Source organism: Sphaeroforma arctica, assembly GCF_001186125.1.
Source record: "Sphaeroforma arctica JP610 unplaced genomic scaffold supercont1.1551, whole genome shotgun sequence".
Taxonomy (NCBI): domain Eukaryota; class Ichthyosporea; order Ichthyophonida; genus Sphaeroforma; species Sphaeroforma arctica.
The window spans coordinates 1-13,793 of NW_014039007.1; the positions used below are offsets into that span (position 1 = coordinate 1).

Genomic DNA, 13,793 nt, shown 5'->3' on the forward strand with positions numbered 1-13,793 from the left:
TATATGGATTAAGACAGTTGTCGTCTGATTGATCCTTTAATGGATCTATGTTAGTTGGTAGACCAGTTACGGTTATACCTAGAGTTAGTAAATCACTCATTCCGACTATAATGTCATACTTCTGTGACATCTCAACTATCACAGCTTGAGTAGTAATACTCCTATCATCGACCAGGGAGATTTTAACATCTGTGGCCTTGGTATCACACTTAGCAGTTTTATCATCAGCTAAAATGAGGTGATTTGTTTGTGTTCTCCTTTCGATATCTTTCATTAATGCAAAGCGATCGGATATACATGAAATTTCTGAACCAGGATCAATCAACGCAAGGATACTGGTTTCCGACAATTATCCTCCCAATTGAGTACAAGTGGTGGAGTATATCTTCTTACCTCTCGGTCTATAATACCCTTGAGGACAGGTGACTCACGGCCGGGTGTCAGAACAGGCAAATGATTAGCCTGTACTTCTGGTAGTAATGCCTCGTACGGTATATCGACGCTGTGCACCTCTGGATCAAATGATTCAGGTGTCGAGCTTGAGTCTTTGGGCGTAATTGCCTGTCGACGTTCTGTCCACTTCTGCAGGGCTTCAGTAATTCCCGGGGAAACATGCTCGCGTAAGCGCTGTGTATGGTTTCCTGATCTATCTAGTTGATCTACATGTTCGACAGTCAAGTCTTTCATAATAGTAGTTAACTGATTTTTAAGATCAGCGTATTTAGCAATTAACTTACTTATGGGCTTCGGCTTAGAAGTCTCGGACGTAGATTCGGTTTTGCTACTTGAGCTTGCCTCCTCTTCTGGTTCCATAATAGGTTCCTTCTGGGATTTGTCCTTGTCCCCTATAATTGGGGACGCCCTCATAATTGGGGACTTTCCCTTCTGATTTTCGTCAGAAGAATGTGTTGGGTCGTCTTGAGACGTATCCCTTGTCTCACTTCTTGGCTTCGTTAATGCAAACTTTGAAGTTGAGGCAATAGTTGGCCCTCGGATCGTGTAACAAAAAATACATAACCAATTAATTTTAGTTACCTTAACCTGTGAGGAACGTAATGTAATAAATACAGTAGTTCGAGCACTTAAAAATGTGGTCAAAACCAAGTAACACTTAGTAGGGTATGAAAGTGAAGAACAGAAGATCCTTCTAATCATCTGTTCTCCTCGCGGCCCACCCTACGTACATTTTTTCATCTGTTCCCCTCGCACAGGCAAGTATCAGCAGCGGTCGTCACGGTTGGATGCAAGCCGACAGATCAATCTCCGCTCGTACTTGTATACGACGCGACGTCTTATTTAAAATGTACATATATTTATCCTCCCCAATATCATAACAACATACGTCACTGATATCCAGGCACACATAAAACCGGAGTCACCGATGAGAGTACAGTACGTTGTGTTAGAAAATGGACAATGTGACTCATAGTCTTAACCCGCAATAATCATCATCTATGGACAGACGTACACATTCGTATATATTTTACGTTTTTTTATACTGTACAAATGTACACATATTTTTAAATCTGCTGTTGAATTGGAGCTGTATTTTATCGATGATGATTCATCATATTTATAAATATTCGCTCCTCTGGCTGGCACTTTGGAAGTACATCGTCCTTAATTTTTTTTATAGTATAATCTCTATTGACTCCTGCAGAGAGCAGACTGCAGAGAGATACATAGATGCATCATTTGTATTGTTGCATAGCCAGCTTCCTGCTTCTTAGAAAGTCACGTATACATACACACATAAATACACACACATACAGATTCACATACACATTCAAAGTGGGAAATTGTGTGACGTCGCTGTCGACCCACCGAATACCGTGCTGTGTATGATTACGAAGCGATGTTGGATAGCCAGACACGAACAGACCACAATCTTGTCCTTTGCAAGAGGAGGTATGATGTTCGTTGCCGACTTTTATTGTGCGCGTCTGCTGTTATGTAGTATGCAAAGAGTTCGACTTCTTCGAAGCGCAACACTGTTGCAGTACTGATCAGTTTTGATTAGTTACAACCCTTTTATAATTCTTTACGACTGATTTACGTGTTGACACTGTTGTCGCGCTTACGGGACTTGCGTGCAGTATGGACTAGGCATTGCGCTCTTATTGGTCGTGGGCGCTTATAGTGGAAGGTTGAATTGCCAGCAGATGGCGACATTAAAGATACGCCCTGTTTGATTTTCATATGCTTGTAATTTTCAAGTTTGTCAAGCGATTTGTATGGTATTATAAACGCAACGGTCGTACAGTTTGATCTCCTTGTATAGTAAAATTTATTATTTGTTGAATCGTATCGAATGTGAAATGCTTTATGACGTGGCCTGTAGGGCTGAAGTGGCTTGCAAGGCGGATCAGGATGCTGCGCTCGATGCAGTCAAGCGTGGGGCTCAGAACGATTATCAGGGTATTACTAAGAGTATGTTACCGAACGAGATCGGACGGTACTTGTTAAAGTTAATAGTCTACGAGACCCCAAACGACGGCTATCTTGAATATCCGCACTGTACCGTTGGGACGGCTTTCCGGAATGCAAATCCATTATACATCCATTGCTATAAAACTAAACGAAAAGATGTTCTGTTGGAGCGCTGGCAACTGAAGTTCACCTGGTAAGTGTTTTGCTTCAGTCGCGTATCCTGTTTTCTCTTTTTCGTCTTCTTAGTTTGTTGAAGTGTGTACCGTACAATCCATTTTGCATCGATTGTGAGATCAAACCATACACCCCTGTGTTAATCGTGCTTCCGTTTATATTGCAGCCACGACTTCGTAGATGAATTTCAACGGAAAGATCTTGCAAAAGCCATAGAATATATTACTGAAGTGAGGCACAGGCGCAATGGAAGTGAGTACATCACTATCAATATACAAAGCGACGACGAGAGCGGGCTCCCCGAACCAGCTTGTAACTACGTGGAGGTGTATAGACAACTAAAGCCTCCCTCGAAACTTCCTCTTGAGAGAGGAGAGATGGCTGTGTGCATTATATGTAGCGTCAAAGTAGGGACAAACAGTTTACCAAATCTACCAAATTTGCCCTCGCACTGGGCAGACACACGGATAGAGAGACGTGTTAAATCCGAACAATATGCACAGTACGATAGGACTCGGCTTTGCTCGTCAATCAAACCCATTGTTGGGACCGTTGGAAACAGTTTCGTGCGAAAGTTTGATTCTATAACAAAAGTAAGTTGTCAAGTGAAGTTTTGTACGCACATGTATGTTTTGTCCAGTCGCTATCAGCATACTGGATCTTATGCACATCATGCACCCGATCTCGCGATTCATTTAAGTAATTCTGAGTCGACTTAATTAGTGTCGCATGATTAATCATATATCTCCATCGTGTCTACAGGCGGAGCCCATCCCCGACATCTTGCCAGCAAACATATCTCACGCACGATTCACAGTGAGGAGAGACCAATTGCAATCAAGATTCTCAGGACAGTGTCGCAAGTGTATAGCAACTTCCCCATTGCGTTTTTCGCGCTCGCACTTACAAGCAGAACAACGTTTGGCATACTGTACTTGGAAGTCGCCACCGTTAGTCGTAGCTTCTAGCAGTTCGCGAACACCGCGCCCCAGAGCTCTCAGTATGAGTGCCGGCGCTGTTCGGCATGACAATGGAGAAGGATCTCCATCTCTTCTCCGCGCGTCGACGGGCTTCATTGGACGCATAGAGCATAATTTATTAACCGCAAAGATGTCGATGATGTGTGCTGAGCCTCTGATGCAATTCTCGGTTAGATTGGGGGTTTATTCACCAACTCGCAGCTATTCCTCGGTTACCTTGGATGCCAATGTAACACACTTTGAGAACAGTGAAGATTGTTGGACTGCTCGTAACAGCGTGTTACCGTACTGCGCCGTGGTAAAGCGCGAAGGGAACTTCGCGGACTCTAGACGGCCAGGATGGTACAGACTTCCGAAAAGCGGGTCATTAAATATTGCGATCATCAATCCGAATGGAACACCGATCAAGGTGCTGGTTTTGAAGTACGACGTCAGCGATATGCCCCCATCATGCAAGACAATGATTCGTCAGAGATATTCCACTAGGGTATGTGGTTGGTCTAAAAGACTTTGAGATTGGTTTTACTTTGTTAGATTTATTATTGAATCAGGTAACAGCAGTACCGCTCGTGGGGTACTTGTCCTTCGCCAAATCGCACTTTTTTGCGTTAGTATCAATGCTTGTCTTGCCATCTTTTGCCATGAAATACACATATTTCGCTAATATCCTTTATTCTCATCTTTTTTTTGGGGTTGGCCGTAGGTGTCAGATATTGGGCCAAGACATCCACCTAGACTTCGACATGCCGCACATGTGGTATTGGCAACGAGCTCAAAAAACATAGTCTATCTCACGGGGAATTTAACCCTAGCTTTCATGCATTGTGTGGAAGACTCAGATCTAGATGTCACATATGAGAGTCCACAGAACCCTCGATACTTCCCAATGTAAAAATCAATCTCATATACTCACTGAGGGTTGAACTACATGCGAGCTTAAGGTGATTGAAAGTGCACAATCTCCAGTCACTTTTCACATTGGGTTACATTTGAGTCAGGCTTTGCACTCCACTGCTTTGGTCAAATATTTCTCCGCATTATTTAGGGTTTGCTTTGAGACAAGTCACGGTATGTGTGTGCAGGTTAATTCAGGAATTAGAGCACGTATATTTATATGCGGTATTTACCACACACATGGAGCTACATCTCCTGCGTGTCGCTAAATAAACTTAAAATTGAAGCAGCTCTGTTTATGGATGACTAATTGAGCCGACACGCGTCATAAATTATACTTGTAGTCCGCGCTTATCGTCTTTTACATACTATGTAACTTTTGATGATTTAGCTTGTATAGCAATGCTTGCACAAAGAGACCTTGTAGCTTTTCATTTTTTAGCGTGTACGTTCAGCAATGATTCACAAAGCCCTGATCGAATTTAAGGCGAGTTAATGATTCGTACACTCTTCTTGCACAAGTGAAATCTTCTGCCAGGAACAGCCACCGCGCGCGGAGAACACGTAGTCATGAGAGATATGAATGACATCATTGTACTCCTCGTTTCACCAGATTGGTTTCCCGGCAACGCGAGCCTTTGACCACAATTAGACACAGTATTAAGGAGCCAAGCAAGCATGCGTGCACTACTAAATTCCCAGCAGATTCAAATATAAACCGCGGGGCAAAGATTTTCCAGACCATCAGATGACGTCTGCAGAAATGAAAAACAATAGAACAGTAAAGAGGTCAAAGTTTGATAAAACTCGAAATATAGGTCGCATGTCAGCTTGGTATCAATAATCCTACACTGCGTGTAAGTTATTCTATAGTAAAGTAGTTGGCACATTGTTAGGACATAAGAATATGGCACGCTACTAGGATAAAACAATTAAGATCAGGCTTTCGCATTTACCTGTGCATAGCGGCAGCACCAGCAGTCGACAGCAAGATCACACTGCGGAACAACAGACCCCAAATGTGCGCCCTGGTGATGAGATCTATTTGATGTGCTAGGCCAATTGCATCGTGTTCAGATTTCGAGTTTTCTGACGTGCACAACTTCGGCCGCTTGTCGGTGAGTGCACTAGACGACGCCGCAGTCATCAGAATAATCGGGAACGAAGCTAAGACTATCAGATGCGCAGAGTAGGTATTAAGGACCAGCAAGACCACTGGTGGATAAAAGATGAGGATAGGGTCAATATATTAGGGCTCCTTAGTAGACTCTCAAAATGTATGTGATTGGTGATGACGAACGGAGCACATTCTCGAACAATGTATCGCTTTACAGTATACAACAGGTTTGGCGTTTGCCCTACAAGCACTTAATCATGCCGAAAACTGCTCAGATTCTTGGCAAGCTGGTGACTAAAGGCGAACATAGAAAATCGATATCGTAACTTACCTGCTGGATAGTAGGACATAGATGTAAACCCAACAAATGCAGCTGTCCATTGTATAGTAGGGAAGGAAGCCTGGTGCCCCGTGGCGAAGAAAAAATATGACGCTACTTGACCCAAGTATGCAAGCTCCACAAGCAAGGCTGTTTGAGTTGACTCACTCATATCAACACCTTTCTTCTCCGGGCATGGATCATCTTTTGTTACCCTCCTATATGTTACGGCACGCGCCGACAATATCGACTGCCCTAGGCATGTACATAGGAGGAATAGACCGGGAACGAATCGAGGCTCCGTAACTATAGACAATAAAAGGCTGAATGAGAACAGGCAGCGCTGCATTGTATCCAATTTCTTGTTGCGAGATATACTGCCGAGTTCACTGTCCTGCTTGCCCTTGTTAGCCACCTCAGTAGTAATGACAAGTTCTTTTATAGTGATAATCAAAACAATAAGATTGCCAGCATACGATACCCAGGGAGGCCCTACTTGCTGCCAGTAGGGCAGAGTCGACATATTCACGCCTGGAGTACAGAATAGTGAAAACTTGTTGGTAAAAGGCACGATGTATACTGTGTAGTTAAATTTCAATCTACGCACGGGGAACGGCTTTAACTTATTGAAATATTGTTACACAACAGCAGGTATATGCGAGTTTGCATACTTATCAATGAGTGTTAACAGTTCCACAATGAACACTCACCCATGCCAAGATGTAGATACCAGTAGGAAGCCAGACTGATAATTTGTGCAAGTATGGTATGCCTCAAGATTTTTCCGCTTGACGTCCACAACCCTGCAACAAAAAATTATCAGACAGTGGCAATACTGTAAACGTGCGGTTTGAACAGGCCGAAATAATCATTTCAAAAAGCATACGCATATATTTGTACAAAATCGATGTTCACACCTCGAAATCGCATTTATCACGCTAGTTAACTACACTCCATTATTGTTATTTTTTCAGGGCGGTAATATGAGTCTACCGACTTATAACATGTACATAGTGTGCGCTGACTGATCGATAGCCGAGAGTCATAGTGAGCACACACCATACCTGTTCCAATCGCCGCGAAGGATGTGTACAGACCCAAAATGACGAATAAGCTCGTGAGGGAGGGTAGTTCCGGTTGAATACATCCATATCCAAATTGTTCTTCACGGCAGACGCGATAGAGTATTGCCCACCGGCTGAGGATCAGGATAAGCAGCCGCCCGTACAAGGTCGTCTAGATCCCACATAGACAACACAGCATGTTTGATTATTCCGAATAAGAACATTGAATACTCCAAAATCAAATTTTCTCCCAAAACAAGGCAAGTCGACAGATCTCAAATATACTGCGAGGTTTTCCACAGACGAATGTGATTGACCTACAACAGTACGACTTTTCCATAGAGCAACCATGCCATTTTTATCCCCCCCCCCAAATCGTTATGTACCTTAATGTGCTGTCCATTTAATGTGATAGCTACAAGCGAAGTTGCCAAGAGAAATAAAAGCACATGGTCCTCCCACACTGTGAAGCTGTTTGAGAAGAAACAGCACATGTGCAGCACAACGCACGCACTCACAACCATAGTGGTTCCTCTCGGGCACATCTCACTGCAAGAAAAAATAATATAAGAATCACTTCGAGGTATGTTAGATAATATCCGAAGTACCATCAGAAACAATTTACAATATCATATAAAAGTATTGAAATACCTCCAAGAAGCACTACATATCCGATTCGCTGAGATATAATGGCCCGCAGCACCACAAATAGATATCGTGAGCAGAATCACGGTACGGTAATCGGGCGCCGATATTCCAGAAGCAGCTAGCACAGAATCGGCTCCTGACACAACGAATGTGATGCCCAAGAACAGGCCTACTACAGCTCCCTTTATTATGCAACTAGCAGCTCTGTTGGCTGATAAGATGTGGTGGTGAGGATGACGACCAGACATTCAATGATATAGATTGAAAGTACCACGGTTTCATACATGAAGGATACGAATGCCAACTGGAGTGGATAAATAACTCCTTCAACAATCCAATTCATGTTTGTTTGCTATGTGTGGATGACATAGACTAAATGCAGATGGCGCGTATTCTAATGAGGAAACATTCAAGGTTCGCATCACAGAATATACAAGTCAAGAAAAGTCTGATCTGAGCATATCTGCTACGGGTAGAACTCGAATAAATACCTTGGCTCGGAGAGCAGGTCTGCGTGAGCTGTAGGAGCATACTGGAGCAGGCTAATCCAAGTACTACTAAACCACAGACAATACTGACGACATCAAATTTTGCCCATGTCTGTTCCGTCATATGGCGTACCCTTTTCAGATAGGCGCAGTAGTCAGCATAGTTCTTCACACACGGTGGTTGTAATTGTACGACGACCAGAGAAAGTAAAACGTTGGTGAATTTCTTAGAAAATAGCTCGCCGTGCAGCTGCTGCCAAGTCAGAAGAATATATTGTCAATAAATATGACTGAATCTTACTATGCGGGTAGGCCGCGTACACTTCGGATTTTGATTATACCTCTTTCAGATTGCGGACACACTGATTGATATCTGTGGCTCCATCGTCGATGGCTTCTATCGTGAGCTCCAGAGTCGTGTGCCGCGACATTATCGACTCGAGCGAAGCCGTCAAGTGCACCAGCTCCTCAACTGGAAAGTCAGAAGACCTGCCAGAGAGAAGGTTTCGAGCATCTTAAGTGAGAAACTCCCCAGATGTCGAGAGCAGATGCTGTGTATATTCAGCACTCTAATGAAGTTGCAAACTAGTCAGTAGTATTAAAGTCAAATCGGAAGTATATGCCACGTGACACCACATCGGAAACTTATCGATGTCAAACCACATTTCTCAGTAATATAGTAGATACTTGCTAGCACACGATACTTACATTTTAGAGTACGTCGTGAGGTAGTTCTCTACCTGCACCGCATTCAACTGCATTGCATAGTTCAGAGTACGGAAACGAAATGCAGCACTGTATGCGCGCTCACAATCGGAGTCTCTGTCTCTGCAAGTTTTCTTGACCTTTTTGCTTTCCTCATCTGCGTTGCGTTCAAAGTGTATATAATAATGAGCTTCGCTTTCGGCACAACTGAGAATATTGCCCGACACGTTTGTTGGCTTGTTCAACTTACCAGAAAGCACGAAGAACATTTCCGGCACAATCCGCCCGAGATTTCCAAATGGAATCGGCAGCCCCAGGAGCAACGAGATGGTGGGTACGAAATCGATTTGCTGGATTTCACGCCGCTCGAAAGTCTCCTCAGCTTCGTCTGCGAGTCGTAGATACTGATGACATTGTAGAAAGCGGCGCAATTGGCAGAAGAGAGTATGAGTATTAGGGCTATGCGTATAACTGAGTCGAATGCACGAGCACAACATAGTGCGTGGTAAAATTCTACACCAGGCCTTCCAATCGTACCATATACACTATACGTGCGGATCTATCTCAGTACGAAATATCAAGAAAAGCAGCACCCACCTGTTCCCAGTGTTCTTTTGGGGTCATCACAGCCGTAGCTGATGATGATTCTCTTGTGGTTGTGGCAGACGGAGCTTGCTTGGTGTAAGCAAAAAACCCGGCGCCAACCTCGTTGTCGCTATCTCCGCCGTGATCCCCATTCTCAGTCATGCCATGATCCCCTAGCACAAATAGAATGGTATCGTCGTCGAGCTCGAGAATCAAATCTTCCAGTACGGTGTTCATCTGAGGGGTAACGAAAACAGGCCAGCAATTATGAGGAAAGGAAAATGTTGGCTAGATGTCAAATAAATTGATACATGACCTAAGAAGTGACAATTCAATTTTCACAGACATATCGCTGAATAAAACATGCTGTTTCGGTTGTCATACTGGCGTTTCTTGTTTTCATGAGCAGGTGGAGTAACTGTGGGAGAAAAAGACTGGTGACTGATGAGGGGCGCGTACCGACTCTTCTCCAATAGAAGTATAATATCCTACTACGGGAAAGTGGCATTTCAATGTTTATTGATGTTTTTCTGACTACAACACGCATTTTCCGGTTTCATACTGGCGTCTTCAACAATACAATAACCACATCTCGGGGGTGATATTAGGTACATGCTATTTCGCATTCTCAGAAGTCAATCTAGTCCATTCAGATGCTCAACAGCCTATGAGTCATATAAATCAAATACGCGATATACATACATAATCTTTGCTCAAAATGGCCTACCTAAAATATCATAAAAATTCCACTCAAATCACATACGCCCCATGCAGATGATCTCCACATATCTTTCTACGTAAAATGTTCACAGACCGTACCTCGTTTAATTTCTCCGCCATCTCCGGGTGATACGGACCAAAGGTGTGCCCGCAGTGATCAACTCCAAGGAAGTGAGCAATCAACACGGTCCAATCTTTCTCTATCGAAAAGAAGCTATATGCATGAATTAACAATCTTAAAGCTAACATACCGACAGCATACCCACCATGCCCCAGAATCGTATTTTACCTTTTTACTTCGAAATGTAACCGAAATTACCGTCTACATTTACTATACATAGTAAATTGACAAAATATTATTTGACAAAATAGACCCCAATACATAGGCAACGACGGAGAAGTGCAGATACCTTTCATCTCCGGGAACAGATTAGCGACGACACCATTATCGACAGAGTGGAGGTCGCGCACATTGAACGAGTCAAAAAGATAACTGCGTAAAAACAGACCGTCGAACAGGGAGCCCCACGTATCATCGCCCATTACCACCGCCTTGCATGTGTACGAGCCATTTATATATGCATAGCAATAGTAACGCTCAGTCACTTATCACACTGTCAAAGTTTGCTGTTTATCAACAAGGTTACGAGCCCTACCGTCTTTAAACCAGCACTATGTGGGGATGGCGCACTGATAATGAAGATAGACAGAAGTAGGAAGGAACAAAAGAAGAAGGGCAAGGAATTGACTACAGGTACTATGAACCAGCTGAGCAAATACTGGCCGATGTGACGCTTACCTTTTTCCCGTTGGAAATGAGTTGGCTAAGCCAGTTGTCTTCCTCTACGATTGAGCTATCGAAGTTGTTACCCGCATCGATGAATGTGGGAAGGGAGCCAGTAGTCAAACCCTGGCGAATAATGAAAATTGAACTACGATTAGCTCACATAATATGACAAGGCTCGACTGACATTTTTAATAACAATTGAATAGGAAATCTTGCATAAAGCAAAACATACGATACAAATCGAACCCCTAACTTGATTCAGACTAAAAACCAACAACGCTGCCAATATAGAGTAGATACAAAGATATCGCAATGGAAGGCAAGACGAGCAGTTGTTCAGAATCACCACGAGATAGCGACAACATAAGGCTACGATGTACTCTAAAAACTAATCTCAGATAGCTGTTACCTTCAGTCTCTGCATCGTGGTAGTTGGAGCATCGGCAATGAACTTGAACAACTGCGCATACTCCGCCTCTGTTAAGGTAGGAAAGCAACAGGTACCAGTCTGTCAGACCAATAAGTTCAACTAAAACTGACGAATGCATCACATGCATGATTGTACACAAGATTATCGATCCGCTACATCTTAGTGCCAGCTTAAAAACCCTTAATTATAAACTCGATTACGAAGCTACTTTTCCTGGGGTAAAATTTAGGGCAAACACATGTAAAATAGGTTAGCACAGATACTCGAGTTCAAGAAATATGGGCGGATAAAGTATGTCGCCTAATCACAGAGCCCTACAGTCACACATATCCAGCAAAATACCCGCTGTGCCAGTTTATAGTCAAATGATCTGTTTCTCTATTCAGTGGATAGCCACGTTCAGATACACAAGAACGCGAGGTTTCTACCGATGAATGTCTCATATCTTCGCGCATTTTACACACAACATCTTACAGACTTCACACCTTCTTGATTTGTAAGGAGTCGACCAGGTACTTGCAGTTTGTTGTCAAATGGTCTGGATGACTGGTTGTTGCTGGAGACCAGAAAATCATATCGTAGTGCGTCTATAACCACCACAACTGCCCGGGAGTACAAGGCGCTATCTGAGATATAGTTAAGACAAGGACGATCAATGTACAGTCTAACAACTTTCTTTGATATTGTTTTGCAGTTTAGCGACTAGAGCAACTGCACCAACATCAAATGGTTGCAGCACTTTTGTACAAACGAGATGGTACAAACTAGGCTTCACTTGTCCTCATACGCAGAGTACGATCCGGAAGGATGAAAACAGCTTGTAAAACATCGGTATATAGAAATGCAATCTTGATCTATTATATGCGCGAGAGAGTAGGACACATACGCGTGCATGAGATGATCAATATGTGAGCGAAATAATGCACCACTGTTGTGACACGTCTGCGAAGCTTTTACATATGTAGCTATATATGTGTCGCACACACAACGCACGAACCGCTGCCCGTCTATTCTGGGCTGCACCGAATGCCTATTCATTCGAGACCACAATGAACCGGTTTGTGTATATATGCGTCAGACAACGACGTTTAAAAAGGAAGTACTACAACGTAAAAATATAATATTGGCTGTGTATGTTCATAAATCAGGTACCACAGGTATACTTAATACGCGGCACTCATGCGCACGCACAAAACCGAAAAAGTCAATAATATTCATACCGAGAAACTGATGCCCGGTTTTGTGAGGCTGCAGCAGTAACTGGCCATATACACGTACACAACTAGCTTTGTGCTTATACTCGCAGATATTATAACAGATTTTCTTTCACGCAGCTGCTTGGACTTGAGCTAAAAAGCAAGAAACGTATTTGGGTGTGCGAAGTATGCACAGAAACCTGTAGTCTATGATTACAAAAGGCCACCTCCGGTTTTCAACGGTATAAAATCGAACGGCTCTTTCACAGGCTCCCGTCAAAAGGGCAAAAAGGCAATATCCAAAAATGTGATAGCACTCAAAACACATCCAGCTCAATGTGGGCTCTCCAACCAATGTCATACATATGCGATCACCGATTTACATATAGTAGTGTTGTACTTACGGTAACAACCCTGGAAACTGCTGTTGATCTATACATGGTACCAAAAAAATATTGGCCACTTCGCAGTGCTATTTGGTACTACTCAACACAAAGTGTCTTTTTCTCATACTTAACTACTACAAGACTACAGGTATATCAAATTCTCAAGTTCGCATCTATTCCCCAAGGCACATCATATCTCATAAATGCGTTACAGATCGTACATAGGTACACCATATTATCAAGCTGATCGCTTAATTTGAGAAAAGCAAGCTCCTAAAATAGAACTAGTTCTCATTCTTCAGCATGTATCTTGTTACAAACCCCATTTAATCATAAAGTTGTATTCAATGACAAACCCCATTCAAACGTGACATGTAGTCGGTATTTAAGTATGTATTCACCTTTCCGCTGGAAGATTCCGGTCTCATTTGAAGCGGAGCTCTCATTATATTCCGATTTATTTTGTATCACTGACCGTGTCAGAAGAAATCCTTCGAAGAAGAGATACAATCCAATCCAGGTCAGACATAGCAGCCAAACGAATACGCCTACACTGTACCGTATTTGAGGTACGGCGATTTTGTGTTGTGAGTTGTTTCCCATTGCTAACTATATTTGCCTACTATATTTCCACCGTTTAGAGGAATCGTACGTAAACTATAAGGAAAGAATTATGGTGTACAACTTGGTACATACTTTTCTCTTTTTCATTCAGCTTATAGAGCCTGTGAGATTTGTAAATGGTCAAACCAAATATCTCCAATACGTTTCGCGTTAAAACGGATACACTAAATATGTAAATGGTTACTTTAAAACACAAAATTTTTATTATAGAAGAAGGGAGAGCAGCGTAGCGCTAGCCGCAATATA

General features: G+C 42.8%; 2 protein-coding genes across 3 annotated transcripts; one reads left to right on the top strand and one right to left on the bottom strand.

Annotated features, from left to right (window-relative positions):
• Window positions 1-1,687: 1,687 nt before the first annotated feature.
• On the top strand, window positions 1,688-4,837 carry SARC_11159. 2 transcript variants are annotated; one of them, XM_014294761.1, is made up of 5 exons: window positions 1,688-1,908; window positions 2,342-2,623; window positions 2,771-3,197; window positions 3,367-4,071; window positions 4,288-4,837. In XM_014294761.1, the coding sequence occupies exons 1-5, from the start codon at window positions 1,856-1,858 to the stop codon at window positions 4,474-4,476; spliced, it is 1,656 nt and encodes a 551-aa protein (XP_014150236.1). In that variant the 5' UTR covers window positions 1,688-1,855; the 3' UTR covers window positions 4,477-4,837. The 2 variants fall into 2 exon arrangements, with proteins under 2 accessions (XP_014150236.1, XP_014150235.1); XM_014294760.1 differs by lacking the exon at window positions 1,688-1,908 and having other exon boundaries at window positions 2,309-2,623.
• Window positions 4,838-5,430: 593 nt separating this feature from the next.
• SARC_11160 (hypothetical protein) lies at window positions 5,431-13,543 on the bottom strand (the record flags this gene model as incomplete). The annotated part of the gene is made up of 17 exons (XM_014294762.1): window positions 13,325-13,543; window positions 11,827-11,967; window positions 11,321-11,388; window positions 10,924-11,034; window positions 10,535-10,676; window positions 10,224-10,324; window positions 9,417-9,641; window positions 9,070-9,223; window positions 8,823-8,976; window positions 8,456-8,603; window positions 8,118-8,280; window positions 7,630-7,837; window positions 7,365-7,527; window positions 6,979-7,150; window positions 6,625-6,717; window positions 5,927-6,445; window positions 5,431-5,693 (listed from the first exon to the last, which is right to left on the bottom strand). Exons 1-17 carry the CDS (start codon window positions 13,524-13,526, stop codon window positions 5,431-5,433), a joined length of 3,027 nt encoding a protein of 1,008 aa, XP_014150237.1. The 5' UTR covers window positions 13,527-13,543.
• Window positions 13,544-13,793: the final 250 nt, after the last annotated feature.